The sequence below is a fragment of the Mesoplodon mirus genome (genome assembly GCF_964341445.2).
Source record: "Mesoplodon mirus genome assembly, chromosome: 15".
Classification (NCBI taxonomy): Eukaryota; Metazoa; Chordata; class Mammalia; order Artiodactyla; family Ziphiidae; genus Mesoplodon; species Mesoplodon mirus.
The window spans coordinates 74,679,468-74,707,419 of NC_138991.1; the positions used below are offsets into that span (position 1 = coordinate 74,679,468).

At 39.1% G+C, this 27,952-nt stretch overlaps 1 protein-coding gene across 1 annotated transcript in view; it reads left to right on the top strand.

Annotated features, from left to right (window-relative positions):
• PLCB4 (phospholipase C beta 4) overlaps positions 1-27,952 on the top strand; it is a 432,769-nt gene that overhangs the window by 346,110 nt on the left and 58,707 nt on the right. Inside the window, exons 18-26 of the mRNA XM_082644421.1 lie at positions 578-668; positions 2,837-2,932; positions 7,705-7,805; positions 12,006-12,147; positions 12,784-12,868; positions 13,205-13,329; positions 15,216-15,267; positions 23,148-23,250; positions 25,296-25,460. Of these exons, the coding sequence (XP_082500547.1) occupies positions 578-668; positions 2,837-2,932; positions 7,705-7,805; positions 12,006-12,147; positions 12,784-12,868; positions 13,205-13,329; positions 15,216-15,267; positions 23,148-23,250; positions 25,296-25,460 (960 nt within the window). The remainder of the gene's footprint in view (positions 1-577; positions 669-2,836; positions 2,933-7,704; positions 7,806-12,005; positions 12,148-12,783; positions 12,869-13,204; positions 13,330-15,215; positions 15,268-23,147; positions 23,251-25,295; positions 25,461-27,952) is intronic.

Below are 27,952 nucleotides of genomic sequence, written 5' to 3' on the forward strand. Positions count from 1 at the left end.
GCAGACATTAATCCAAGCCAATGAAACCATAGTAGAGTTTAGATTTCAATAATTAGGACCACTTCCTTCTTAATTCTCTTATTGAACCCACAAAGCCACAATCCCAAGCATTGAAAATGGATCACCCTACTGAGCAGACCAGCTTACTGCACAGCCCAACACTTGGCGGGGTGGTGGTGGGGGGCTCAGGAGCCTCTTGACTTTGCCTGGGAGGGCACCTCTGACCCCAGCTGACCCCATCGCCTCTTGTACATTACCAGGTACTTAAAAGGGGCAAGGTCTGGGGTTGAGCTGGACCCCTTTCCCCAAGACCACTGTAGGTCAGACCCCACTCCCTGGAGAAGGTGGAGCAGCTCTGCAAACCTCTAGAGACCCTGTGGATGCCAAGTTTGCTGTCTTAGTGTAAGGCAAAACTCAGGCTAGTTTGGGTTGCGGAATAAAAGTATAAAACTGTGCAGACTGCCATCTAGTGGGTGTTGGTTGTGTAACTCACAGGCCTTCTGCTCATTCTGGGCTGGGAATGAGAAGGGAGAAGTGCGACCCTATCGTGAATTCAGCCTTTTCTCTTTGTCTCTAGCTGGAACCAGGCAGGTCTTTGCCATCCCCAAATGACCTCAAAAGAAAAATACTCATCAAAAATAAACGGCTGAAACCTGAGGTTGAAAAAAGTAAGTCAAATACGCTCATCTATGGCAGAAGCATATGTATGTTGCATGTTGAGACAATTCAGCTATCTAGAATGAAATATACTTTAACACCACGGATTGGGGAGGAAACAGGTCTAGTGGTGATGTTCTATATACTGTGCAGAGCAAAGTTGCCACATTTTTATTCAAGTTTAGGTTCCACATCAACCCCTTCCTCCAGTGGGATAACATATTCATATATTCATAGATCAGAATTTGGAGGAGTCCCAAGGAGAGATGAGAAGAAAGCAAAAGAAGCATTTTAGAATTTGTCAAGATATAAGGAACTAGCACTTTATCATTTTATACACTCTGAAGCCTCCTTTAAAAGCTTCCCTTTGCACTTTTCCCTGTGATATATACATATCTAGGGATCCTAGTTAATACACGAGTGTGAATGTGTGTGTGGTCGGGGGGTGGGGGGAAATGATTTTATCTAGACATTGCCCCTACTGGGTTTCCTTTGAAAATATTTTCTTCCAACAAATCTCTTAGTTCAGTAAATGAATAGCATCAAATATTGGTATGATTGCATTGTGGATTTCCCCTTGGTTATTCTAAATTAAAAAATTTTAACTATTTTAGCTCCAGTTTATTTTTATTGCAAAAGCAATAATGCTATAGGAAAATGAAAACAGCAAAGAAAAATATAATAAAATAGCACTAAATTATGTATTTTACACACATATACACGTATTAGAGACACATGTACACACGTACATATACACGCATTTTTAACAGAACTGAGATGTTAAATATACTGAGTTTTAGTCATTTTTAATTCAACCAATGAAGTATACTCATATCCAGTAGGATATAAATCTACATACTAATTTTAATTCTTATGTAGAATTTTTTTTTGATTCTAGTGTATGAAACACTCTACAGAATTTGTTATGTGGCATATAGTGTAATTTAAACAGATCCAAGTTGATGGATTTTCATTGCTATGAAAACAACAATGGTAAACATGTTTGGCTGTTCATTTTGTACATTTATGCAGCCTTCTCCTTGGTACAATTAGAGTTGGCTGGCCAGAGCATGTACACATTTTATATCATATGTATCTTGTTATACTGACTTTCAGAAAAGTTGTACCAGCTTATACCCTCACTATAATATATGAAGAGTGCCTGTTTCCCAGCGATATTCTTTTTTTTTTGGCTGCATTGGGTCTTCGGTGTTACGCTTGGGCTTTCTCTAGTTGCGGCGAGCAGGGGCTATTCTTCATTGCAGTGCGTGGGCTTCTCATTGTGGTGGCTTCTCTTGTTGAGGAGCACAGGCTCTAGGTGCATGGGCTTCAGTAGTTGCAGCACGTGGGCTCAGTAGTTGTGGCGCATAGGCCTAGCTGCTCCACAGCATGTGGGATCTTCCCAGACCAGGACTCAAACCCGTGTCCCCTGCATCGGCAGGCGGATTCTTTTTTTTGTTTGTTTGTTTGTTTTTTGCGGTATGCGGGCCTCTCACTGTTGTGGCCTCTCCCGTTGCGGAGCACAGGCTCCGGATGCGCAGGCCCAGCGGCCATGGCTCACGGGCCCAGCCGCTCCGCGGCATATGGGATCCTCCCAGACCGGGGCACGAACCCGTATCCCCTGCATCGGCAGGCGGACTCTCAACCACTGCGCCACCAGGGAGGCCCGGCAGGCGGATTCTTAACCATGGCGCCACCAGGGAAGCCCCCCAACAATGTTCTTAATGGTGGCTGTTAGGCGTCTTTTATATGTGTTCATAACTAATAAAAGAAAAATATTTTTTCTTGAAGCTTTTTCAGTCTCTATTCTGTCACTTCACCATAACAGTCCATAAACCTTGCTCTGTGCCAGATGCTCCAAATTCTGGGCTTTTGTTATCAAGCTTCAAATCCTTCACAGGGACTGAGCTGTGACTTCTCAACCTGGTGACCAGGATATGAGGCATTTCCCTCACGTTCCAATAGTGGCTCAGTGTGTATAGATAATAGGGTTGTTGTACTTGCCTTAAGGACTCAAGGCCACCAGGACTGGGGAGACAGTGGCAGTGGATGAGCCTCAGGAGCCTCGACAATAGGTTTTCCTTCCCTTTTCATTTCCTTCTCCATGTTGATCTTCAAGCCTATTTTATAAGTGATCCAACACCATCTCCATCTCCTTCTTGTTTACTTTTAATAACAGAACAGCTTGAAGCTTTGAAAAGTATGATGGAAGCAGGAGAATCCGCTGCTCCAGTGAACATCTTAGAGGATGACAATGAAGAGGAAATAGAAAGTGGTGAGTTGGATTTTTTAAATTTACACATCACAAAAAAATACTTTTTAAAATAAGAAATACATGAATTTGTCTCAGTGGACCCTTTTATATAACACAACATTCTAATTCCTAATAGTCAGGTACATGTGCCAACCTTAATCTTTTGGTATTTTGGGGTATTTTTCCAAATAATATGACTTAGAATTTACCTGCACACTAGATTTTAGTAGCTTAGTCATCTCCTTTCCTGCTGTGCATTCAGCTATTCAGCAGAAACTCACAGCCAGAGAATCCTTGAAGCACTTGCTGTAGAAGGCCGGGCTTGGAATAAAAAGAACATTTCTGCAGTTCTCTCCCGTAAACAAAACCTGAACATCAGTGCTGTTACTGATGACAACAGTAAGGCGAGTTAAAAGGGAAGGAACCTGGATAGAGACCCTCAGTAAATGCTTGGTTTGTGTGCACTTATAGTGAACTAGAATCTCAAAGCCAGAATTAAAGTTTCAAGTTCAAATTCCTTCAAATAACCAGCTCACCAGAATTGCCTATATCTATATCTATATTCACAGGTAGGTAAATTTTGCAAAGGCAGCCTTGCTCAAAATATTTTAATATTTGTTATTAGCTTCTATTTTTACTTTGGCCATATAACCACAACCATAATCTTTGGTTTTACATGGGTCATTTGAAAGGTTTGGAATGTTTTTATAAAATTATTTGTTCATTATATATCATGAGAATTGATTAACAAAATGACATGAGAGTTGATTAACAGAATAGTTTGGACATGCATTGAGTGTCTATTGGTTAGTGCCTTGAATTTAGATAGTGCCTTGGGGCTAAGTAATTTAGAAACACTTGTAGAAACTCTGTTTTTCATATAAACATCTGAAATAGAAGAGTAGATTTTAGGAAAGTTTGACATTATAGGTAAAAACCTAAAAGCTGTGAGAATCAACCAATCATATTCACAACCCCTTAATAAAGACTCCTGACTATGGAAGAGACTTTATGAATGATTTATGTTGCCTGGGAACATGACTTACTTCCATATGTTTTATACGTCAGGGAGGGTCTGGGAGGTCAGAGATACCTGGCAGTATTTAATCAATGCCTGTTGTGGTTATCTATTACTGTGTAACAAACCACCCCAAAACACTTTATTATTATCTCTCCTAGTTCTGTGGGTCACCTGGGCTCAGGTTGAGGGCTCTCCCTTTGGTTTCTCATACGGTTGCCGGCAGATGACGTCGGGGGCTAGAGTCATCTGAAGGTTCCCCTGGGTTGGCTGTCTTGAGATGGCTCACTGGTGGCTGATGGTTGATGCTGGCTGGCTTTTGGGAGCTCAGTTGACACAAACACCCCCATGTGGCCTCCCCAAGTGGCTTGGGCTTTTCACAGCATGGTGGCCAAGCTCCTTGACAGAGCGTCCTGAGAGCCAATGCTCCAACAGGCAGAAAACAGAAGCTGCTAAACTGTTTAAGAGCTGTGCTTGGAACTGGCACATCATCACTTCCTCTATATTTTATTCATCCAAGCAGTCTTAGTTAGGGCCCACCCACATTCCAGGGGGTGAGTGAGAGGCAAGATCACATTGTAGAAGAATCAGTGGGAAGCTGATATTATTAAAGCTGTCTTTGGAAAATACAGTCTGCCACATTGCTTATTTTATTATTTCACATTTTTTTGCAAATAATAAACCCAAACAAGATTTAAGAATAAAATCTTGAAAGGACTATACTGAGTTGGCCAAGAAGTTCGTTCAGGTTTTTCCATAACATCCTATGGAAATTTGGCCAACCCAGTATTTCAAAAGATCAATAAAATACTTCTAAAATTTGAAAGTCTGAATATTATATAAAAACTGTCCCTTAACTTAAGTTTCATAGATGATAATCAAACACATGTAAGGTGTTACTAGATACTCTAATCCAGTAAAACAAACTGAAGAATAATTGAATACATTAAGAAAAATCATAATAATAATAACTACGATTTTTGTACCAACTGTGGATTAGGTACTTTACATCGATTCCTCATCTAATCTTTATTCAGCCAAAGAAATAAGTATTATTATACTAATTTTTCAGATGAGGAAACTGAAGCTTAGAGTGGTAACGTATGTTACATGCAATCCCACAGCTTGTGAGCAATGCCACTAAGATTCAATCCCAGAATTGCCTTGAGTCCAGGATCAAGACCTTCTGTACCTTACAATATTGTCTTTCTAATATATAGGAATATAAAGAGAACATAAATATGCAAAATCATTGGTAAAAATATTTTTCTTTATAAAAAGGAGAAAAAATATAAATGATGTGAGTCAAAAATGTGAAGTTTCCTGAACACACACACATTAATCTAAAATGGGGGGCCAGCAGAATTCCACTTACTGTCCTTAAGGGTACTTTCCCAACGTTTATGCAAATGCTAATTATTCCTATATACAAAATAAATTTGCCTCTAAGGATTCCCATATTATTCCAAAATGTTTGAGATAAAATTTTGATGATTCTAACAGAAATATATGGTTTCATATGCACCTGAATTTCTCTCTAAGGCCATAGAGGTTGCTGCTATACCAGTTACATATGTGAGTCTCACGTTTCCTCAGTCATACTTGACTTCAGCTCTGGTCAGCCAGTTGGCTGTAATTACCCTGCTATCACAGTATGATCCTACTATACCTGAATGACTAGTCTCTCATTTAAATACTTCAACACAGCAGGCAAGAGGAAACCAAGCATAGTTAAAGAGGGCAGCCCTGACTGGAGGCTGTAGAAAATAGAAAAGGCTCTCAGTCAGTGGAAGTGTATGCCCAGTCATTAGGCTGGATGTAGATTCAGACAGTGGGGAATAGCAACATTGTGTGTGGTTGTGGGTGTGTCTATGCATACATACACATTCAGGAGATGCTAACCTTTAGTCATACAACCCTTTTAAAACAGTTACTAAGTCTCTCCCCTTCTATGGGGTATACCCCTGGAAATTCAAGTAGTTTATATCTGGCTAAGCAGGTTAGACTAGATATAAAATTGAAATTCAGTAGCGATGGTGGGAGGTTTCAAAATCTTGGTTACAGACTGTAGGTCACGAAAACCCAGTGTCACATTAAGAGCATTGGGCTAAGAAGCCTGAGAAATCTAGGTTCATATTCTAACTCTGTGACCTCAGACAAGTCAAATCATATCTGTGAATCTATTTCCTTTAAATGAAGACACTGGACTAGATTCTTTTAAGACCTCTTTCAGCTTCTCAAATCCTTTTTTCTTGCCCAAGGCCTATATGACCTACTTAAAAAAAAAAAAAATCATCTGCCTCCAGAATACCCCCTCATCAGAATATCAGTTCCAGAAGAGGAGGGTATCTGACTCGTTTCCCTTACCTTTATCCCTTCCCTGGAATAGCACTTTGCAAAAAGCAATCTAAAATTCTGAATCTAAGACACTGTCAGTTGAAAGGCACTACTATTTTATTGACTAAGAAAGAAAACTGCTTCCAAGTGAATCGTAAAATGCCATCAATTAAAGGATACATTGCCATATTAGATATATTACAATGCGGGGAAAAATGCACCTTAGAATCGGTGAAAGTTTTTCATTTACTCCTGTTCTTGAATTCTCCTTTCCACCTTTTAAACATACTTAAAACAATGTCTAATTCTTATGGGTCTGTTCACCTCCCTCAGAAATATTTTCACTTTTTTTTTTTTAATAGTAAAGGTCCCTCAGGCCCAGTATAGTGACAGTGTGGATTTGTGTTGGCCTTGTCCTGTGGCCTGTGGGTGTCTCCTGATCCTGGCTAGTTTTTAGGCAAATTCCTGGGAGCCCCTGCAGGATGGACATCATGGGAATACAGATCTCATACCAGCATGTGCCTAATTTTCCAACGGGCAATCCTATTTCCACCTACAGCCTTGGGTGGTTACCAGGGTTCTTGTAATTTCCTGGACTGGTGGGCCGGGTGATGGCATCTGTGTCTCCCTATATAGCCAGGCCAGGCTCCTGGATCACCAGCTTGACTTAGCACCCACTTCCTGCTCCCTTCCCACCATGAGCCCAAGGAATGATTTCAGAGTCTTTTAAACTGCAGCCAGATTTGGCAAATGATTTACGGGAGCAGTAAGTCCTTCCAAGCTCTATCTTTTTTACATCACACCACTCCCGGCCATAAGTCATTATGCCCATAAAATTCAAGTGGACATTTTTGACTCTTTTTCAGAATTATCAAATGTACTTTCCTTCTCTTGTATTTTTTTTCTTTCCTCTGGGTGTCATAGAGGATCAAAATACCCTGTTATGAGTCATAGATCTTCCTGAGGTGTTTGAGGCTTTAATTTTTAAGGTTAGTATACTGGAATGGAAGTAATCATTCACTTAAGAATTAAGCATCAATCATGTAAAAACCATTCTAACAATGATTTACTGTGTAACACAAGAACAATATTTGATATCTTGTAATAACCTATAATGGAAAATAATCAGAAAAAAAAATATATATATAATGAATCACTTTGCTATACACCTGAAACTAACACAATATAAATCAGCTATATTCAATTTAAAAAGTCATGCTAGATGCAGGAGAAGTAACAAGATATGTTCCTTGACCTTGAGTAGATAAGAGTTTAGTGAGAGTTTTATTTGAAAAATAATTGCTTATTTAAATGTTCCCATTTTCGTTTAGCTTCCTTTCTCTCTAAAAGTGCTTATATTTTACCCAAGATTATGGAGGAGGCTTGACCCCTTGGTGGTAAGTTGGCTTCATGGATTTTCCTTTTGTCTTTCACACAGCTGAGCAAGAGGAAGAAGCTCACCCTGAATACAAATATGGAAATGAACTTTCTGCAGACGACTTGGGTCACAAGGAAGCTATTGCCAATAGTGTTAAGAAGGTCAGACTCTTGGTTCCCTTTGCTTTCATGACTTACAAGAGGTAGCAGCTGTTAGTTATAGCATTTCAGAAATGTGAGAGCCACAAGAATAAGTAGCCTGTAATTCCCCTTCTCAATTGGGTGACCACAATCAATACCGAACTCGAGGCATGCACAATACTAAGTTAGAAAGGACATTTAAGTGACTCATTAGTCGTGCACAGTGTTGACCCCTACCTCTTTGGCCCATGTCCTTCAGATGTTTTTATTTATTGCATTATTATAGGTGAGCTGGGAGAAAACAACAGCACCCCAGCAGCAAAGGTTAACCTATTCAAATCATCAGGAAAATGACCCCGATCACCCCAGCAAGCCCTCATTAGAAAACCAGTCCTACTCGTTGATATCTCATATCCCTCTTAATGTAGAATAAGCCTAAAAATGTTTCCATCCATCCAACCATTCAGCCAAAAAAATAGTAACTGTGTACCCACTATGTGCCAGGCACTTTCTAGACCATAACAACCCAGAAGGGTCAAAACACACTTGGCTTCTGCTCTCATGGAGCTGATAGGCTGATGGGAGTTTATTGGAAGGGGGTGGGAAACAGACAACAAACAAGTAAATTTATATGATTACAATTTGTGATAGGTGCTATTACAAAACTAAGGGTGAGTGCTCAGATGGAAAAAAAAGAGGCGGAGAAAATAAAACGAGGAAATGAGAACCCAAAGGATAAAGAGGAACAGGCCATGCACAAGAATAGAGGTGTTGCTTTGCCCAGAGAGGGACCACAGCAGTAGCAACAACAAAGGCAGGGTGAACAGAGTGGGTTGAGTGAGAGGTCGAGTGAAACAAGATGAGATTAGACAGGCAGGTGGGAACTGGAGGATGAAGGATGTGATGGGGGGCATGGTGAGAAACTCAAATGTTAATTTAAGTGAAATGTGAAGCCACTAAAAAGTTTAAAGAAACGGAGCAGTGTAGCCCCACATAATTACCTTTGTGTGTGGGGTAGTGATGTGTGTGTGTGTGTGCGTGCACACGCACTGAGAACATTTGAGATCTGCTCTCTTAGCACCTTTTGAATATACAATACAGTCTTCCTAACTGTAGTCACCATGCTGTACGTGAGAGCCCCGGAACTTATTCCTTTTATAACTGGAAGTTTGTACCCTTTGATCAACATCTCACTTCCCCCACCTGCTATCCCCTGGCAAAGTGGTTGATTTTTTTAATACTATTGAGTGATTGAGTAAGAAGATGCAAGAGTCATTGGCCGAGGAGTCATTGGTGACCTTGAAAAAAGGAGTCTCAGTGTGGAGGTTGGGACCCCTGTAGCAGACAGATGTGAGTGAGGAGACATTACACTTTGGGGCAGTTTTGCTATAAAGGGGAGCTGGTGGCTAAAGGGAACCCGAGGAGTCCAGGGAGTATTATTTTTAGGATGAATGAATCTGGAGTGATAAATGAATTCCTGGATGTGAGTGGGATCATGGTGATGTGAGGACGTGGTCTTTGATGGGAGCAGCGATACTTGATCATTAAGACAGAGGATGAAGATGCGGGTAGGTGTATGCCTTAGGTGCTAAGAAAATGGAAGCAAATTTGTCTGCCAAACAAAGCCAAGGGAATACTGCCATTACCCCTACCTTTTCCAATATAGAGAATTGCAGCTACTTTCAGACTAATAGATGCCTACTAAGACTCAGTGCTTACCTTTAGGCTGCCTTTATCAACAGAAGACATGAGTGTTGAATAGCCGAAGAGTGACCCTTTACATACCAGAGGAGTTGGCCACATCGATGATTTCCCAAGCCCCATCACTAAATCATGTACTAAATTACCATAAGGAAACATCAAAATAGGCAAAGACTATCAACAAAGAAGGGAGATACGCATTAAGATGAGCTTTTATAGTGTGAAAGAGAGCTATGCCATGATATCTTTTCAGTTCTCACTTTATCTATGGCTTTATGTTACCAGTAATTTCCCATCTTAGCAAATAGAATAACAAGTGTACCTGAATTTATTTAAATATCTACAGATGTATGGCTAGTAAATTTGGAATTTTGCCCTTTAGAGAGGTAAATTATTTTTATCTTTCTCTAATTTAGGCTTCAGATGACCTTGAACATGAAAACAACAAAAAGGTAACAAAATAATTTCATTGTACATTTTGTTTTCATTATAAGACACCGTACGTGGGCCTCTAATATTGAGCATTTTGTACGAAGTGTTGTTAGTCTATCTTCCCCCACCCACTGCCCCATGAAATATCAGACTGTTTATAGGTATTATAGGTATAATATTTACATGCTCAATGCATCTACATATGAGTCTTCCAAAGAAAGAATTCATCACAGTGATGAAATGATTATATCCTGATAAAATCACAAAACAGAGGGAAGGCAAATAAGGTGATTTTCCTAAAAATAAGTGTTTAGTGCAATTAGGCATTTTCATAGTTGGAATTTGAGATTTCATTCCTAGAATAAGAGTACATAATCATCAACACACTGAATTTTAAAATAAGAATGACCTATAGGTCAACCAATTCATATTATAATAAAATAGGAAGGGGATCTTGGTTCTGACTCTATTGACATTCTGAAAACTTGTCAGTTTCACATTGTACACATTCTAGGAGTTTTATCTAACATTATTCGACGTTGATTTTATTGTAAGGAAAGTAAAGTTACATTTTTAGTTTCTTTTATCCTCTTCATGGTCCATGATATCAAAGTGGTCTTTTTTAGTCAATGTATATGGTTTATTATAGTAGTGAGATGCAAAAATGTACCTTGTCATTTGATTCCCACACTTCAGAGCTTCAGAAAATACTATCTTGTTGTGTATGGGGTCTTATCTTATTTGGAGTAAAACCCTATCTTCTTACTGTCTAAATATTGTTTGGAATAATTCTGGTTAAGTCTGATCTCAGTCTTCTCCCAAGATATTTGTGAAATTCTCTCCTACTAGAATTTCATGAGGTATTGGGGTCAACAAAGGACAGGTTGACCTGTGATCACTGATATTTATTAGCTAAGTAGCTGTGACCAAGTTATTTTAATCTTTAAGGACTCAGTCTTCTCATGTGGTCAGTGGGGCAGACTCTAATCCTTGCTATACATGATGACTGACAGTAGCGAGGTTGTCATGCAGGGACTCAGGCCAGTACCTAGCTTATGGTACGGTGTTACTTATTATCATTAAACACACAAGAAAGGAATTAGACATGCCTCTGCCCTTATGTGGGGAGTCAGGACATATGAAACATTTATTTAAAAAAAATCCCAAGTTACATTCTTTGATTATTTATCTCAGACTTTTACTGGTGCAATCAGTTTGATTGATCTAGAATGTTAAGTTATCAGATAAACAAATGACCTGACTATTTTTTTAACCAATGAATTGATTCATGTGAGTCAGCAGTTCATTCCTCAGTATCAATCTCAACTAAATGTTGATCGCTTTTGAAGGTGTTATTTTTGTTGTTGATTTTGTTGCTTTTGTTCTGATTTACCACGAAACAAACTACAATAAGTTGTTTCTCTTTGCCTCTATGCAAAACAATGCAGTTTTAATAGGTCCTGTATAGTGGGTTCTCACATTAGTTTAAGAATAAGCATTTTTTTAAATACCATAAACCATTTATGTATGTGGCTTGGTTTCCAAAGCAGTGTTAAACAAAGTGTGGTTCCCCAGACCACCCATATCATTAGCACTTGGGAACTAGTTAGAAATGCCAATTATTGGACCTCACCCCAGACTCACTTTATCAGAAACTCTGAGAGTGGGTCCCCAGAATCTGTGATTTAACAAGCCTAGATTTATACTAAAATTGAAGGACCACTGTTTTTGACGTTATGCCAGAACTTGTGAAATTATGAATGATAATACCTGCTATACATATTTCATAGCATTGCTCTGAACTTCAGTATAGTTTCCAGAATAAAGTCCTTTGAAAATCTAAAAAATGTCCCCCAAATGTAAGGTAAACTTCATATTTTACTATTATCTCCATTTGCATTATTTGGAGCTACAGTGGACATTAACTTTTAAAGTTATCCTTTAGTTAGGATAACTGAAGAAGAAAGAAGTCTTTATCTTTCAATCTGTGTGTGTGTGCAAATTATCACTAGTGGGGCAGTCTGAAGCATAAATCTGAGAGTCCTGCTGAAGTCACTGATGTGCATATTCCCTTTGTTGTGCTCGTAGGGCCTGGTAACTATAGAAGATGAGCAGGCATGGATGGCATCTTATAAATATGTAGGTGCTACCACTAATATCCATCCATATTTGTCCACAATGATCAACTATGCACAGCCCGTAAAGTTTCAAGGTTTCCATGTGGCTGAAGGTAACACCAAAGGTTAAATGCTATTGCCTTTTTTTGTCTGCTTTTCTTACATTATGCTGTGAGCTGTGATCTGACTTGCTGCCATTTTCTTTTCTGGGCACATGGACTGTTCCATCTCACCTTATTTTCATTGCATAGACCACATAGTGACATGTCCTTGGCATGTGGGGGCCTTGTGTTGTCATTCCCTACCTCGTCCACAAGGTGGCTCTGACAGACTATGGATTTGGTAGCAATCCAAGAGTTTAGCCTCTTGCATTAGATATACTTTTATAAGACTGCTTTCTGTTGAAAGCTGGTCTCCAAAAACGTATCAAGTATTTTCAGACTTTTCATAATTATTTCTGGACTGGAGAAGTTATCATTCTCATTGGAAATACATATTTCAGAGGTGGCTGTGAATGGCACTTGGTATATACATAATTGGTTTAATGACTCCAAATTTAATTCATCACACTTTTCTTAAGTCAGCTATCTCCATCCACAGGATGTTAATGAAATTAGGAGCTACTGATATAGTAAGGAAACATCTGCCTCTAAGGCCTCATGATTCAGGGTGTAATTATATTTATTGCTTGTCTTTCTGGGAGGGTTTGATGGCAGGGTTTCTAAGTGCATCTTTGCTTTCCTTTACAGAACGCAATATTCATTATAACATGTCTTCTTTTAATGAGTCAGTTGGTCTAGGCTACTTGAAGACACATGCGATTGAATTTGTGAAGTATCCTTATGTATTAAGTGGAATAAGGTGGTTGGTGAATTTTGGGTTTGGCAAGAATCTCTAAAATAGAAAAATGGCTAGTATATTATTGTGCTTGTAGAACTAATAAAATAATGTATGTGAAAGACCACAGCAGCTGGGAAAACCTGCCCAAATGTGGATTTTTTTTATAATCCACATGGTGAACTGTGTTTTTTCTCTTAAGCATCCTTTATACATGTGAAATTTGTTCTCTGTTGTCATATGTGTGACATTGTTGATCTAGATCTTCATTGTTTTAGCTCTTTGTCACTGCCGGAATACTCTTTTTGCCATTTTCCTTAATATGTTACACAGTTATAACAAACGGCAAATGAGTCGCATTTACCCCAAGGGAGGCCGAGTCGATTCCAGTAATTACATGCCTCAGATTTTCTGGAACGCTGGCTGCCAGATGGTTTCGCTGAACTATCAAACCCCAGGTAGGAACTGATGTCCAGTGACCTCGAATTCCACAAGAATGCTTTGACAGGACATTGCCAACAGTTGCCATCAGTTGGCTGTGGGCATTTTTTTCATGGAAGCAGACATATGGCAACACAAAGTGTTGTTGTATTTATAGAATGGTGAGAAATTAAAAATGCAAACTAGAGCAATAAAACAATGGTAGAAGATAATAGATTTTGATTTCAATTGAATATCCTTTTGGAAATGCCATGACTAATCTGCTGAACATTGTCCCTTTTTCCAAAATATGTCTAATTTTTCTTTTTTTTTTGGATCAAACTTACCTTCTTGTCCAGAGACAGAATGAAGTGAGAAATATTTGAGCATTTTTGTACAGTAACTATGACTCATTTCTCCTTGTGAAATTACCCTTCCCACTGTTAACATTCAGCAGATCAGCAAAATAGTGGCATCTCACCATAAAAGTGCAGAATATTATAGAGTAGATTCTGCTAAAATGGTGTTTAAGGAGTTCTATACCCTTAGAGGTACTAATATATAACTTGTTCCTCCAAAGTGTATTCTGAGGCAAGTTTCCAGTATATAATCTTTTTTTTTTTTTTCCCTGCAAGGAGAGCAGTCAACTTTTGTGAATGCATAAACAAAATTTGTAAAGTTTTCAAAGTTTGCTTAAGGGCCTAGGATTGCAATTAAAAATAGAAAAATAATAGTCTCTAGTTACTCACCTAAAACAGGTGTGAAATATGCCACAAAACGTATTCACTTTCTGTGGTTAATGCCACAGCATGGTCCTTAATACTGGTTAAAAAAACAAACAAAAAAAAACACCTTTCTTGTTCTGTTCTTTGCTCTATGATGGTACCTCCCATGTTTCCCCATTTGGGGGGGGCATTTTCTTTTTCAAGTCCATCCACCATATTTTGTGAATCTCAATCCACATTGTGCCCTACGATCTGTACTGATCGAAAGGTCCTATGACTTTCATCCCTTTGGCATGAATGTGACCTGACTGTGTTTCCCAACCCTTGGTGATACTGCCTTAGTGATCAGGAGCTGGATTCAGATTTCTGCTCAGCATCCCTATCAGTGCTCACTCTGCTAAACTATGACCAGGTACCAGCACAACCCTGGAGTGTTTCTAACAGAGACAAAGTAAGATTCAAAGGCACTGCTGATTTTACTTACTTAAAAAGGGGTCAAGTTTCATTCTTTGTTGTCAGTGACTCCGTTATATGGATTAAATGATCCAAAGGCAGCTTATGATCTAGGTCAGCGTATGTTGTATTCTATAATGTTAGGTTTAATCACAGCACTTTGAGAAGAAAAAAAAAAATTATCAGCTGCCCATTTCTTTTGCTGATGAAAAGAAAGAAGATTGTGTTTGCCTGCAAGAGAAAAACTATAAGCCATGCCCTGCCATTAGACCCCACTAGAAGAATTCTCCTGAAGTCACCTTAAGTCAATTTTTACATGATACTTACCTAGTTTATTTTTTATTTTAAACGAGTTTTATATTCACATGACCCTACTGGGTATATCCAGAGTACCCTTCCTCTGGAGTGGTAAGGCACATCTCCTCTAACTATATATCACCTTGGACATCTGTACTCTCAACACTAATTCAACAGTCATATGACACATATATTGAATCCAAATTTTAAAGCATTGCCAACATGATCTCTATGAACACAGATTTTTTTTTGTTTAGTTTAAACACAAGGTCATTTCAACATGGAAGAGAGAGTTGTATGTCTTAAACAGACCCAGAAGTACCTTGTGGTGTTAAAAAGAGACCTTTCAGCCAGGGGTCAGTATCTGATTTCAGTTGTTTGAAATCACCCCATCAAGATCTTCTTTGTCCGAGGAGACGAGATGCTAAATTATTTTTGTCTCTTAACAGATTTAGCGATGCAATTGAATCAGGGAAAATTTGAGTATAATGGATCGTGCGGGTAAGTAATGTGATTTAAACTGTAGTCACTGTGTTCCACACTCCATACTACAGCTGTAATGAAACCGTGTCATTTTTAATTAGGAGCTGCTGAATTTAAGCTGGGTTTGAGGGATGGAATAGAAACAAATGAAATCCCCAGGTAAATTACATCTGCAGCATACATTCTTCACAGGACCGCTGTTTAAGCAGGTTAAAAAAAATTAACGACTAGTTAAGCAGTTTATTATACACACTCTAGAGTTTAGTGCTCTCACTTTAAATTCAGTAGTGGAGGTTTTTATAGCTAGGACAGATAATGAATCTGCTCAGTTGGACATCAGTGGTAGACAAAGACATTAAATATGTGTATTTTACGTACGACCTAGAGAGGAATGAAGTTGATTTAATATATAATGAAGTCCTAGGTGTCAAGTGGAATTTATTTCAGCTAGGAAGAAGGTTTTGTCCTCTCTTGATGGACATGTTTTGCATGTCTTGTAAATAATGGTTACCAAAAAATGACACTATAAATGTTGTTCCAGTTACTTAAATAGAGCTCCCTAAAATCTGAAAACCAAGTAGTGAAATAGGAAATGTTCATTTCACTGAAACACTGAAAGGTTAAATGAAAATACGAAGTTAACATTCTATACATATGAAAAAAAACTATGTGGCCATTTTTTTTCTCCATGCAAATGTCCCCAAGCAGCACTGCAGGTAAATAATCACAAACCACTGCCCAGAGACCTCTAGATGAATCCAATAGAGTACCGTCTCATCCCACCATGCTACTGTCAGGATGTCCATGACCTCCCTGGTTGGATATTTAATTTCCATCACTAAAAACAGTCAAGATAAAATTTTCAGCAAGTATGGTTTCAAAATGCCCACTCCCACCTCCTCCTGCCCGCCAGTTCACCTACACCCATGGGTGAAAACCCTGTTACCCAAATCAGGATATAGCAGCTTACAGGATATTTGCCTCTACTGTGTATTTTGAAAGAAATAAAAACTGTACACTTTAAACTAATACAGTGTTATATTTCAATTATATCTCAATAAAACGGGGGGGGAAGAAAATTATGGGTCAGAAGAAAAGAGCTAAATACACATTTCAGAGTTTTTTTTTTTTTTTTTTTTAAGCTACTTTGTTATTTAGCACAGAGCATTCAGAACCAGGAGATTGTGTAGGTAAATTGATGGGTGGACCCCCAGTGGAGGCTTAGGCAATGAGACCCCAGGGGCAGCTGTGGTGCAGGGGGTAAAAGCCCTCGGCTCCAGCCTGACCCGGGTTTGAGCCCTGGGTGTGCCACATGCTGTTGTTGCCCTCGGCAAGTGTGTTAGACCCTAAACCTCCATTTCCGGCTGATAAAATGAAGCCGGTAACACCTGCCACCCTGGGTTTGCTGTGACAGCTCAGTGGGTTTGAACTGAGTCTATTTGAAGTATTTCATGAACTGCAGATTTCTGTGAAAAAGTGAGGTTGTAAAAAAGCTTAAGCCCGTATGACCAATCACAGGCAGGAATCACACAAGATTAAATGAGCCGTCTGCTCACAACAGGCTTGTAAGGAGCCCAAGAGACAGCCCTCATGGTTCACAGCTGGTTGTGCTCACTCCCTGAACCTTCCTGTGGCTCATGGATGCCAAAGGAGCTTTTCCTTTCACCTCAGCCATTGGATGGCTTGTCCTGCCCTGACACGGGGAGGGGAGTTGTTTCCACATAAAAGGGGTCTCAGTGTTACTGAGCCAAACTTGGGTCTGCTCGCGCACACGCAGTAAAGTCAGTCTACTGACACCACGTTGTGGTGAAGGAAAGTGCAGCGTTTATTGTAAGGCCCTATACAGGGAGAACGGGTGGCTAGTGCTCTAAAACCCCTGAACTCCCTGAAGGGTTTCAGCAAAGCATTTTTAAAGGCCAGATGATGGGCGGGGGGAGGATGTCACAGGGCACACACGATTGGGCTTGTGCACAGTTCTCTGATTGGTTGATGGTGAGGTAACAAGGCAGTGTCACAGGGGTTCACATTATCAATCCTTAGGCTCCAGGAGGTCTGGGAGCCACGTGCAAGAAATTAATTTCTTCCATTTGGTGGTGGTTTTAGCATCTGAAAAACTCAGGAAATATGCATCAGACACTGTTATCTAGGTACTTCAGAGAGGAGCTAAGGCAGAGGATGTAGCGAAGTCTGTCCCAGGAAGGCCCCACAGGGTCCTGTTCTGTTACACCAACAGGAGGTCTATGCCTTCACTACGTTTCTTTTCAGGAGTTTCCGATTTGCCATAGTTCACATGCTCAATGTCTCACCTTCCACACCATTGAGTATTTTAAAATATGTTCATGAGCAAGGATGGTGCTACCTTAGCCTGAATTCTGTGCTCATGTGTTTGAGGTGATGTGACCAAAAGGTCAAGTCCCATCAGGGGGACTAAAAACTATGACTGTTCCTTGGGGAAGCCTGACTACAAGAGATGTTAACAGTGTTGTTCAGTCTCGTGTCCCCCTGGCTATTCCCTTTTCCCCACACCCAGCCTGGAGGAAGAGGTTGTCACCAACAGGGCAGAGAGAGGCAATCTTTCTCATGAGTGTGCTGTGCCCCTGAGGAGTCATAGCTGGTGGAGATGGGCCAGCCACTGAGCAAGGGCATCTGAGGCACCCAGTGGCTTTCACTGCACTACGCTTGTCATTCTCCTGCCCACCTGCAGGGACTTTTAAAAAATCCTTGTGGATTGAGTTACTGGTAGCGAGGTGGATGGACCTAGAGTCTGTCATACAGAGTGAAGTAAGTCATAAAGAGAAAAACAAGTACCGTGTGCTAACACCTATATATGGAATCTAAAAAAAAAAAAAAAAAAAAAATGGTCATGAAGAACCTAGGGGCAAGATGGGAAGAACGCAGACGTAGAGAAGGGACTTGAGGACACGGGGAGGGGGAAGGGTAAGCTGGGACGAAGTGAGAGAGGCATGGACATATATACACTACCAAACGTAAAATAGATAGCTAGTGGGAAGCAGCCGCATAGCACAGGGAGATCAGCTAGGTGCTTTGTGACCACCTAGAGGGGTGGGATCGGGAGGGTGGGAGGGAGATGCAAGAGGAAAGAGATATGAGGATATATGTATATGTATAGTTGATTCACTTTGTTAAACAGCAGAAACTAACACACCATTGTAAAGCAATTATACTCCAATAAAGATGTTAAAAAAATAAAAATAAATAAAAAATCCTTGTGGGCTGTGTCTGAGGGCTGTGTTTCTGTACAGAGACATTTTGTGCCTTTTAGGCCTGCAGTGGCACAAACCCCACTCCCATAAAGCCAGGGCTTCAGCTCCTGCTTCCCCATCGATGCCCACGGTCCCTGGACCTACACAGCCTCCAGGTCTGTGAGTGACAGTCTCTGCCTCCTTAGGCCCGAAATTGACACTCATTCAAGACAAGCTGGCTAAGTGTACCCCCAAGCCAGGGATCCTGTCAGACTTCTGTAGCCAAATCCAGCCTCTGTATCCTGACACCAAATTAAATCTCGAGACGGAGTTTTGGGTGAAGTAGAAAAGAGTAGCTTTATTGCTTTGCCAGGCAAAGGGGGCCACATTGGGCTAATGCCCTCAAAATTGTGTGTCCTAACCCAGAGTGGGTAGTGAGGAGTTTTATAGAAATGGTTCAAAGAGGGTGTGATCAGCTCATGGATATTCTTCTGATTGGTTGGTGGTGAGGTAATTGGGAGTCAGCATCATGAACCTCTTGGTTCCAACTGGTCTGGGGTCTGGTACTTGTGGGCAGCATACAGTTAACGTCTCCCACCTAGTGGGGGTTCAGTAACTGCAAACCAGCTCAAAGATATTGTTTTGTGTATCCCTTGCGAGAGGACCAGGACCTTGCCCCAAGGCTGCACTATTGTTTCTTGACTGTTCTTCCTTGGTCTCTGCATTTCCTCCCTTCCCTGATTAGCAACTGTTTGAACCTGCTCATTGGAACTCAGGGAAGGTGGTGGTGGCTGAATGAAGCCTATTTCCTACAAACAAAAAATGGGGGGACACAGACAGGCTTTTGTGTCCAGGAGCCCCAAAGAGTCCTGCTCGGTATCACTTCTACACAGTCTCTTTTATTTTTTAAGTATATAAATGAACTGCCAACTTTGGAGAATCAGACTTGGATTTCTTGCCACTTCCTCCTGACATCTTTTATTTTGGATCATGCTTTCACAGATTAGTTTTCTTCTAAGCAGGTCTGAGAGCAGCAGGGAATGTGGAAGAATGTTTTTGGTACTGAAACATCATCAATATGACATTTCTCTGTTTTTGGTGAGAAGGGGCTCCTGACCCTTCAGAAATGACTGAGAGGCACCACAGGGAGTCCTGAATCTACAGCCACTGCCCTAGGAGATTCTGGACTGGACGTAGGACTACAGTCCTTTATGGACCCCGAGTCCCACCTTTCACAGAAGGCAGATTCCTTCATTTCACACAACTGGAATCCAAATGCTGCCTCCATGTGAAAGCTAGAGCCATGATCCATGACCTCGCCTCACAGCTGATGTCTGATGCTTGGCCAGGCAAAGCTAGTAGGCTTCCCTTGGAGAAGTGTGTGTAGAATTGTATTCACTCATTTACTTCCCATCCTAAGTCTTGAGTTTTTGCTGTGTCATCATATTTTCCAAGGGTTAAGAGTTGCCACAAAAAAAAGGTCCAAATCAAAGCTCTATTAACATAGAAAACAATATCTTCTATGCAGAGACCTTGTATTGATATATTAATATTATGAGTTGCATTCTATTGGAGACAGGTGAATGTTCAATGTCATCTTTAATATTTGAACTATTCTATAAACTCTCTATATCCTTTATTTAAAAGTCAGTGTTGTCCTCGGGTTTTTTATTGATTATTTTATCCAAGTGGAATGTGAGCTTGTTTTTTAACACTTTTTTATTCAGACTTTGAAGATAGCAAAGAATGGCAACTTTGTCAAAACCAAAAAACATGACTTTAAACTTTCCTTTAAGGAAAAATATTATGCCTTGGGATTCCTTTTTTGGTTGTATTTTAAAAGATAGTAATAAATTTGACATCATCTAGAGTTGAAACTAGTGAAAGTTATACTCCTAAGGAATATGAAAGATTTGATCCCAAATTGTGATTCTTTTACTTCTAAAAGCAAACCTAGAGTTTTGGGGAAAGTGCTTTTATTTTCCTTTATATACTGATCGCATTGGTGTGGAATTTTCTTATCTATGGTTATAGTCATTCCTAACAAAAAATATTTCTTTTAGAGAGATGAAGTTCTTTAACAGAAGTTTCAGGAAAGTTATGGAATCTAGCCAAGGTGTGATTCTGTGACCATACCCAGTGGGGATAAAGGGCAGACAGTGCTGGAGATCAATTTTAAAACATTTTAGTCATACAAAAAAGAAAACTCATACCCTTTAGCTGTCACCTTCCAACATCCCCTGCCCCCATCCCAGCATTAAGCAACTACTAATCTACACACTGTCACTATATTTTTGCCTGTTCTGCACATTTCATGTAAATGGCTTCATATAATATGTGACCTTTTTATGACTGTCTTGTTTCACTTAGCAAAATAGTTTCAAGGTTCACCTATGTTGTAGTGTGTATCAGTACTTTATTTCTTTTTATTGCTGAATAATTTTCCATTATATGGATATACCTCATATTGTATATCCATTCATCTTTTGATGGACATTTGGATGGTTTCTATCTTTTGGTTATTACAAATAATGCCACTATGAACATTCATGTACAAGTTTCTGTATGGACAGATGTTTTCACTTCTCTTGGGGGTGTATACCTAAGAGTAGAATCGCTGGGTCATATGGTAACTCTATGTTTAACTATTTGAGAAACTACAGACTGTTTTCCAAAGTGGCTGCATCATTTTACATTCCCACCAGCAATGTCGTATGAAGGCTCCAATTTCTCCATCTCCTTGTCCGTAGTTACTATTATCTGACTTTTTTAAATTGTAGCCAACCTAGTGTGTGTGCAGTGGTATCTTATTATGGTACTGGTTTGCGTTTCTCTGATGATTCATGATATTAAGCATCTTTTCAAGTGCTTGCCAGCCATTTGTATATTTTATTTGTAGAACTGTCTATTCAAATCATTTGCCCATTTTTTAACTGGGTTATTTGTTCTTCGTATATTTTAGATACAAGCCTCTTATCAGGTAAATGATTTGCAAATATTTTCCTCATTCTATGACTAGTCTTTTCACTTTCTTGAGAGTGTTCTTTGAAGTGTAAAAGTTTTTATGATGAAGTGAAGTTTATGTATTGGTATTTTTGCTCTTTGCTTGTGCTTTTGGCGTTATGTCTAAGAATCCATTGTCAAATTCCAAGTCACAAAGATTTATCCCTAAGTCTTCTTCTAAGAGTTTTATAGTTATAGCTTTTACTTTTAGGTCTTTGATCCATTTTGAGTTAATTTTTGTTTATGATGTGAAAGAAGGGACTAATTTTATTCTTTTGCATGTGGCTATCCAGTTGTCCTAGCACTATTTGTTTAAAGACTGTTCTTTCCCTCACTGACTAGTCTTGGCATCCTTGTCAAAAATCAGTTGAGCATAGATATGAATTTATTTTTGGACTCCCAATTCTATCTCATTGATTTATATATCTATATTTTTGCCAGTACCAAGATGCTTAGGTTATTGTTGATTTGTAGAAAGTTTTGAAATTGAGAAGTATGAGACCTCCTACTTTGTTCTTCTTTATCAAGAATGTTTGGGGAATTCTTGGTCCTTGAGTTTACAATAGAATTTTAGGATCAACTTGTCAATTTCTATAAAGAAGCCAGCTGGGATTTTGGCGGGGATTGTATTGAATCTGCATATCAATTTGGAGACTAGCACCATCTTAACAATATTAAGCCTTCGGATCCATGAACACAAGATATCTTTCCATTTATTTAGTTCTTCTAAATTTTTCTTCAACAATTTTTTGTGGTTTTCCAAGTATATGTACTTATTTTGTTAAATGTATTCCTAAGTATTTTATTCTTTTAGGTTCTGTTATAAATGGAATTGTTTACTTAATTTCATTTTTGGATTGTTCATTGCTTGGTGCATAAAAATAAAATTGATTTTTATATATTGATTTTGTACCCTGTAAGCTTGCTGAACTCGTTTATTAGTTCAAATAGCTTTTTAGTGGATTCTTTAGGATTTTCTATATATAAGATCATATCATCTGAGAAAAGAAATAGTATTAAATACTTCTTTCCAGTCTGGATGCCTTTCTATTTCATTTTCTTACCTAGTTATCCTGGCTAGAATTGGAGAAATAATAACATCTTTATCTTCACCTACCTCTAACTGAAACTTTACATTCCCTACGGTTATGAAAATAGACAACAATCCACAGTAATGTTAGTGGTACCTCTGATTCTGACACTGATATAAATCACAGATATCTCATTACTTTTGTTAGAGATCTCTCAAAATATTCTTATGATTATCGGCACTTTGAAACTATGTAGTTATCAAACTTCTCATTATATCCCATAATTTAATACATTAATTAAAACAATAAATAATATCACATATTTCCCATATTTTGACAACTATAGCTCATTTAGTTGGTTTTTCATTATATTTTGTGCATGTAAGAGCATAAACAAGTTCCAGAGAAGATGGTAGTGTCAGGAAATCATAGATGTCCCAGAGCCTGGAATCTAGAGGACATTTGCTCTTCCCTGCTCCTCATTAAGATTATCCAGAGGGCAGGGATATTCTCTTCAGTCCTTGAGATCCTCTACCTAAAAGCCTAGCTCCTAAGTTAGAACTGGGGATAAATACGTATTCAGTATCTTGAATAGTGGTTTTCTTAGTCTTTATAAAAGTAACTAACAAAATAAAATCCTTCTGCACTTTTGTCCCATCAGGTACCTTCTCAAACCAGATTTCATGAGACGGCCCGATCGAACATTTGATCCCTTCTCTGAAACGCCTGTTGATGGGGTTATTGCAGCCACTTGCTCAGTGCAGGTAAGGTGCTTGTTTTTCACAGAATAATATAAATGTATATGCAGGTGGTCTTGGAAAAGTCTTAAGAAATTACAACTAAAATATTTAATGTTGGGACTTCCCTGGTGGTCCAGTGGTTAAGACTCCATGCTCCCAATGCCTGGAAGTAGATCCCACATGCTGCAACTAAGAACCCACGTGTCCACTAAGACCCGGTGCAGCCAAATTAAAAAAAAAAAATTAATGTCAATTTGCAAGATCCATGTGTGGCTCTCAACTTTGATTTTAAATTCTTTCTTTTTTTCTTGAGAAACATGTTTTTCTACTAGTGACATTATTAGCTGCTTTTAATGAAAAACACCAGATCAAAACGTATCCAGTAGAGGCTGTGGAGCAACGGGAACTCTTGGCCATTGATGGTGGGAATGCAAAATAATAAAACCACTTTGGAAAACAGTTTGGCAGTTTCTTACAAAACTCAACATACTCTTACTATATGATCCAGCAAGTTGTATTCCTTGTTATTTACCCAAATGAATTGAAAACTTATGTCCACACAAAAACTTAACAGGGATGTTTTTAGCAGCTTTATTCATAATTGACAGAATTTTGAAAGTAACCAAGGTGCCATTTAGTAGGTGAATGGATAAATAATCAGTGGCACATCTAGACAGTGGAATATTATTTAGTTCTAAAAAGAAATGAGCTATTGAGTCATGAAAAGATATGGATTAAATTTAAATGTACATTACTAAGTGAAAGAAGCCAGTCTGAAAAAAAAAATAATCCCTGCACACACTGTATGATTCCAACTATATAACATTTTGGATAAAGGCAAAACTATGGAGATGGTAAAAAAGATCAGGAGTTGGGGGGAGGGATTAGCAGGCAGAGCACAAGGGATTTTAGGGCAGTGAAACTATTCTATATGATACTACAATGGTAGATACGTGTCATTATACATTTTTCCAAATCCATAGAATGTACAACACCAACAGTAAACCCTAAATGTAAACTATGGACTTTGGGTGATAATGAAGTGTCAATGTAGGTTCACTGATTGTAACGAGTATACTACTATGGTGCGAGATACACATAGTGGGGGAAGTGGTGGGTACAGGGACAGGGGTATATGAGGACTCTGTACTGTCTTCTCAACTTTGCTATAAAGCATAAACGGCTATCAAAATAAAGCTTATTAATGAAAAGATACCTACTATATGATTCCACTTATACTAAATTCTAGAAAACACAAACTAATGTATAGTAACAGAAAGTAAATCAGTTGTTTCCTCTAGACAGAGATGGAAGAAGGGATAGATTACAAAAGGGCACAAAGAACTTTGGGAGTTGTTGGAAATATTTATTGTCTTAATTGTGGTGATAGTTTTACAGATGTGCTCATGTGTAAAAACTGATCTCATTGTACACTTTAAACATGTACAGTTTATTTTATGTCAGTTATACCTCGAAAAACTGTTTCACAATTATTAGCTGTTAGATAATGTGAAAAAACCTAATAAGTGGCTGTAGTCATTTGGAAAATAAATGAAAAATAGTCTCTCCATAGCTTTAAAATAGATAAAATTTAATACTGGTCTTTACAAAAAATAACACTGTCCTGTATGAAGATTGTCAACATCAGTTTAACATTGCTTTTCTTTCTGTGTGTCTCAAGACTTTTGAAAGAATTCAGTAAAAGTGTGGCGTGACAGAATTTCAGAGCTATGAAGTGACCTTAGGGCATATTTGAATCCATTGCTTCATTTCATAGGTATGGGCACTTAGGTGAAGATGCTGTGGACAGTATTTTTTTGTAATAGATGATTCATGTATAGTTCCCTCTTTCTTTTTCTAGGCAGTTCTCGGAGGCAGAACCTCTGCCTAGAATAGTTTTTTGCATGTAGTGCTTGCTCAACCATGTTTTAGTTTAATAAGGAATGAATACATTATTTCCATAGATAATTAAAATTTCTAAAGATGAACGGAGAATCTCTTCCTTCCAGATTATTCTTTGCTACTGATGATTACACTGACTTTACTTCTCTCTCATCCTATTTCTATAGGTCATATCAGGTCAGTTCTTATCAGATAAAAAAATTGGCACATATGTAGAAGTGGATATGTATGGGTTGCCCACCGACACTATCCGGAAGGAATTCCGAACACGCATGGTGATGAACAATGGACTCAATCCAGTTTACAATGAAGAATCATTTGTATTTCGGAAGGTAGGGTATTTTCAATGTGTCAGACTCACTCTGTTAAGTTGGGAACCACATTTTAATGTAGAGACACTACATGATATAGGGACAGTTATTCAACCCTAAATGTGTTCTTCTAATGCATGAGTTCTGTAGCCATCATATGATTATTGTTTCAGTTTGTCCCTGTCCCCCTCTTGGCTCTCCTTCCTCCCTGGTGGAGCCCACCTGCCACATGGCAGTGCCCAAGCCCCAGGTTAGCAGTCTACTCAGAGGGAGCCCTACAGGTGGACAGCATCACATGTGGGAGAGCTCTTCCTTGCCCTTGTGGCAGCTGGTGACTTGCACTGTTCCTTTAGCCAAGAGTATGGGTAGGATGTTGCACCTAGACTGAGATCAATAAATGTCCTTAAATGGGTCAGTTGGTATTGTCCTGTGCCTCCAGAAAGTGTGGTATCCATTGCTACCCACAGGTCCTGTGGGTCATGTGCTGTTTTTGTCTTTTTGTTTTTTATCTCCTTATTATACCTTGATCCTAAGACCAATCAGTCATTCTCTGTAATGATGCAGTTTTTAATCTTATAACCATTTTTTAAATTTGTTTTATTTATTTATTTTTGGCTGCATTGGGTCTTCGTTGCTACCTGCAGGCTTTCTCTATTTGCGGCGAGTGGGGGCTACTCTTTGTTACGGTGTGCAGGCTTCTCATTGTGGTGACTTCTCTTGTTGTGGAGCACGGGCTCTAGGCACACGGGCTTCAGTGGTTGTGGCTCACAGGCTCTAGAACACAGGCTCGGTAGTTGTGGCACACGGGCTTAGTTGTTCTGAGGCATGTGGGATCTTCCTGGACCGGGTCTCGAACCCGTGTCCCCTGCATTGGCAGGTGGATTATTAACCACTGAACCACTGGGGAGGCCCTTAATCTTGTAACCATTTTTTTTCCAGTTGTTTCTCTTTCATCAATGGAAAATGTATTGAAAAATCCATGCATTGGCAGTACTATCTCAAAAATGCCTGTTTCTTTCTCACTTGTTCTGTTATCCAACCAAAATGCTTTCTTGCTTCTTCTTCAGGCACAGGTTTTCCAAGTGTTGCATGACATACGTATGTCATGCAACACAGATAATCAGCTTTTTATCTTAACAAAAATAGGGATTATCAACCTCAGAATTGGCTAACCTGTTTACAGAAAGCATATTACAGAAGATCAATATAGTTCAATAAATCAAGCCATTTTGACATGTAGGCACTCCCTGTTATGTGAATACCATTATCCATGCAACACCCTCCCCCCGTTTTCACCTTCTCTTCTATAATCAGAGTGTAGTGTGAATTGCATACACAGCTGTGATGTGTCTTTTTTTTTATTCCCATTTTTTTCAATTTGTTATAGATGGATCTGTTGTCAGTATGGTCAGTGTTTTGGAGCATAATGAATAATCCCTGCACACATTTCTAGAAATTCAGAAAGTTGGCTTCAGGCATTGTTTTTGATGCATAGGGAAATATCAAACTTGGTTTTTCATGCAGTATTACTAGCCCCAGAAACAAGATGCCAATTTTGCGTCCTTCCCTGTTCTTCAGAAGTTACAATACATTGCCTTTCATTGATACCAAGTGCTTTAACTTTATTTTCCTTCTTGCTGGTATTGTTTTTGTTCATTGCACTAATCTCACAAGGTAAGCCCCCCATCACCACGTGAGGAACAACATAGTGACTGAAGGTTGGATGCATTTAATCTTGGTTTCTCCTGTTCATCTTCATGAAGTTGGAATTAAATTAGAACCTCTAGTCATAAATAAGCAGCCAGTTCATTGTCTAGCTTTAGTCATAGTGCTCAAATCAGGTGAGATATCTTAGCGGCTCATAGCCAATAAATAGACATTCTTGATTAAAAAACATAGGATTTTTTTTGTCATGTTGCTCTTTAATATCTGAATAGGGCTTCTGCTATCTGAGCTCAGATGTTATGGCCATGTATTAGGTTTGGGGATGGCAAGAGTAGATGTCTTGTGTATATGTTAATGTTGTTTTTGTTCTGTTGGTGGTGGTTTTTTTTTGTTTTGTTTTGTTTTGTTTGTTGTGCTGCACAGCTTGTGGGATCTTAGTTCCCTGACCAGGGATCGAACCTGAGCCCTTGGCAGTGAGAGCACAGAGTGCAAACCACTGGGCTGCCAGGGAATTCCCTATGTTAAGGCTTCTAGCTGCCCCATCTTACTCTATTTAATATCCCAAAATGTTTTAAAAACTGAGGTGTGCAAGGAAAAGGGGAAATCTAAATTTATATATAGATTGTCTTTTGTACATGAGGTGTTTCTTCAAAGATACTTTCCATATTCTTAAAAACAGAGTTTGATGTCATAAGCAGCCCAGGTAGTAGACAGATCACAGGATTAGAAATCAGGAGCCCCAGTATCCAGGCCCAGCTGTCACTGACCATCTCTGACATAAAGGAAAGTCACTTTATTTCTCAGGGTCTCCTTTTGCTTATCCATTACATGGATGGGATGGGGAAAGA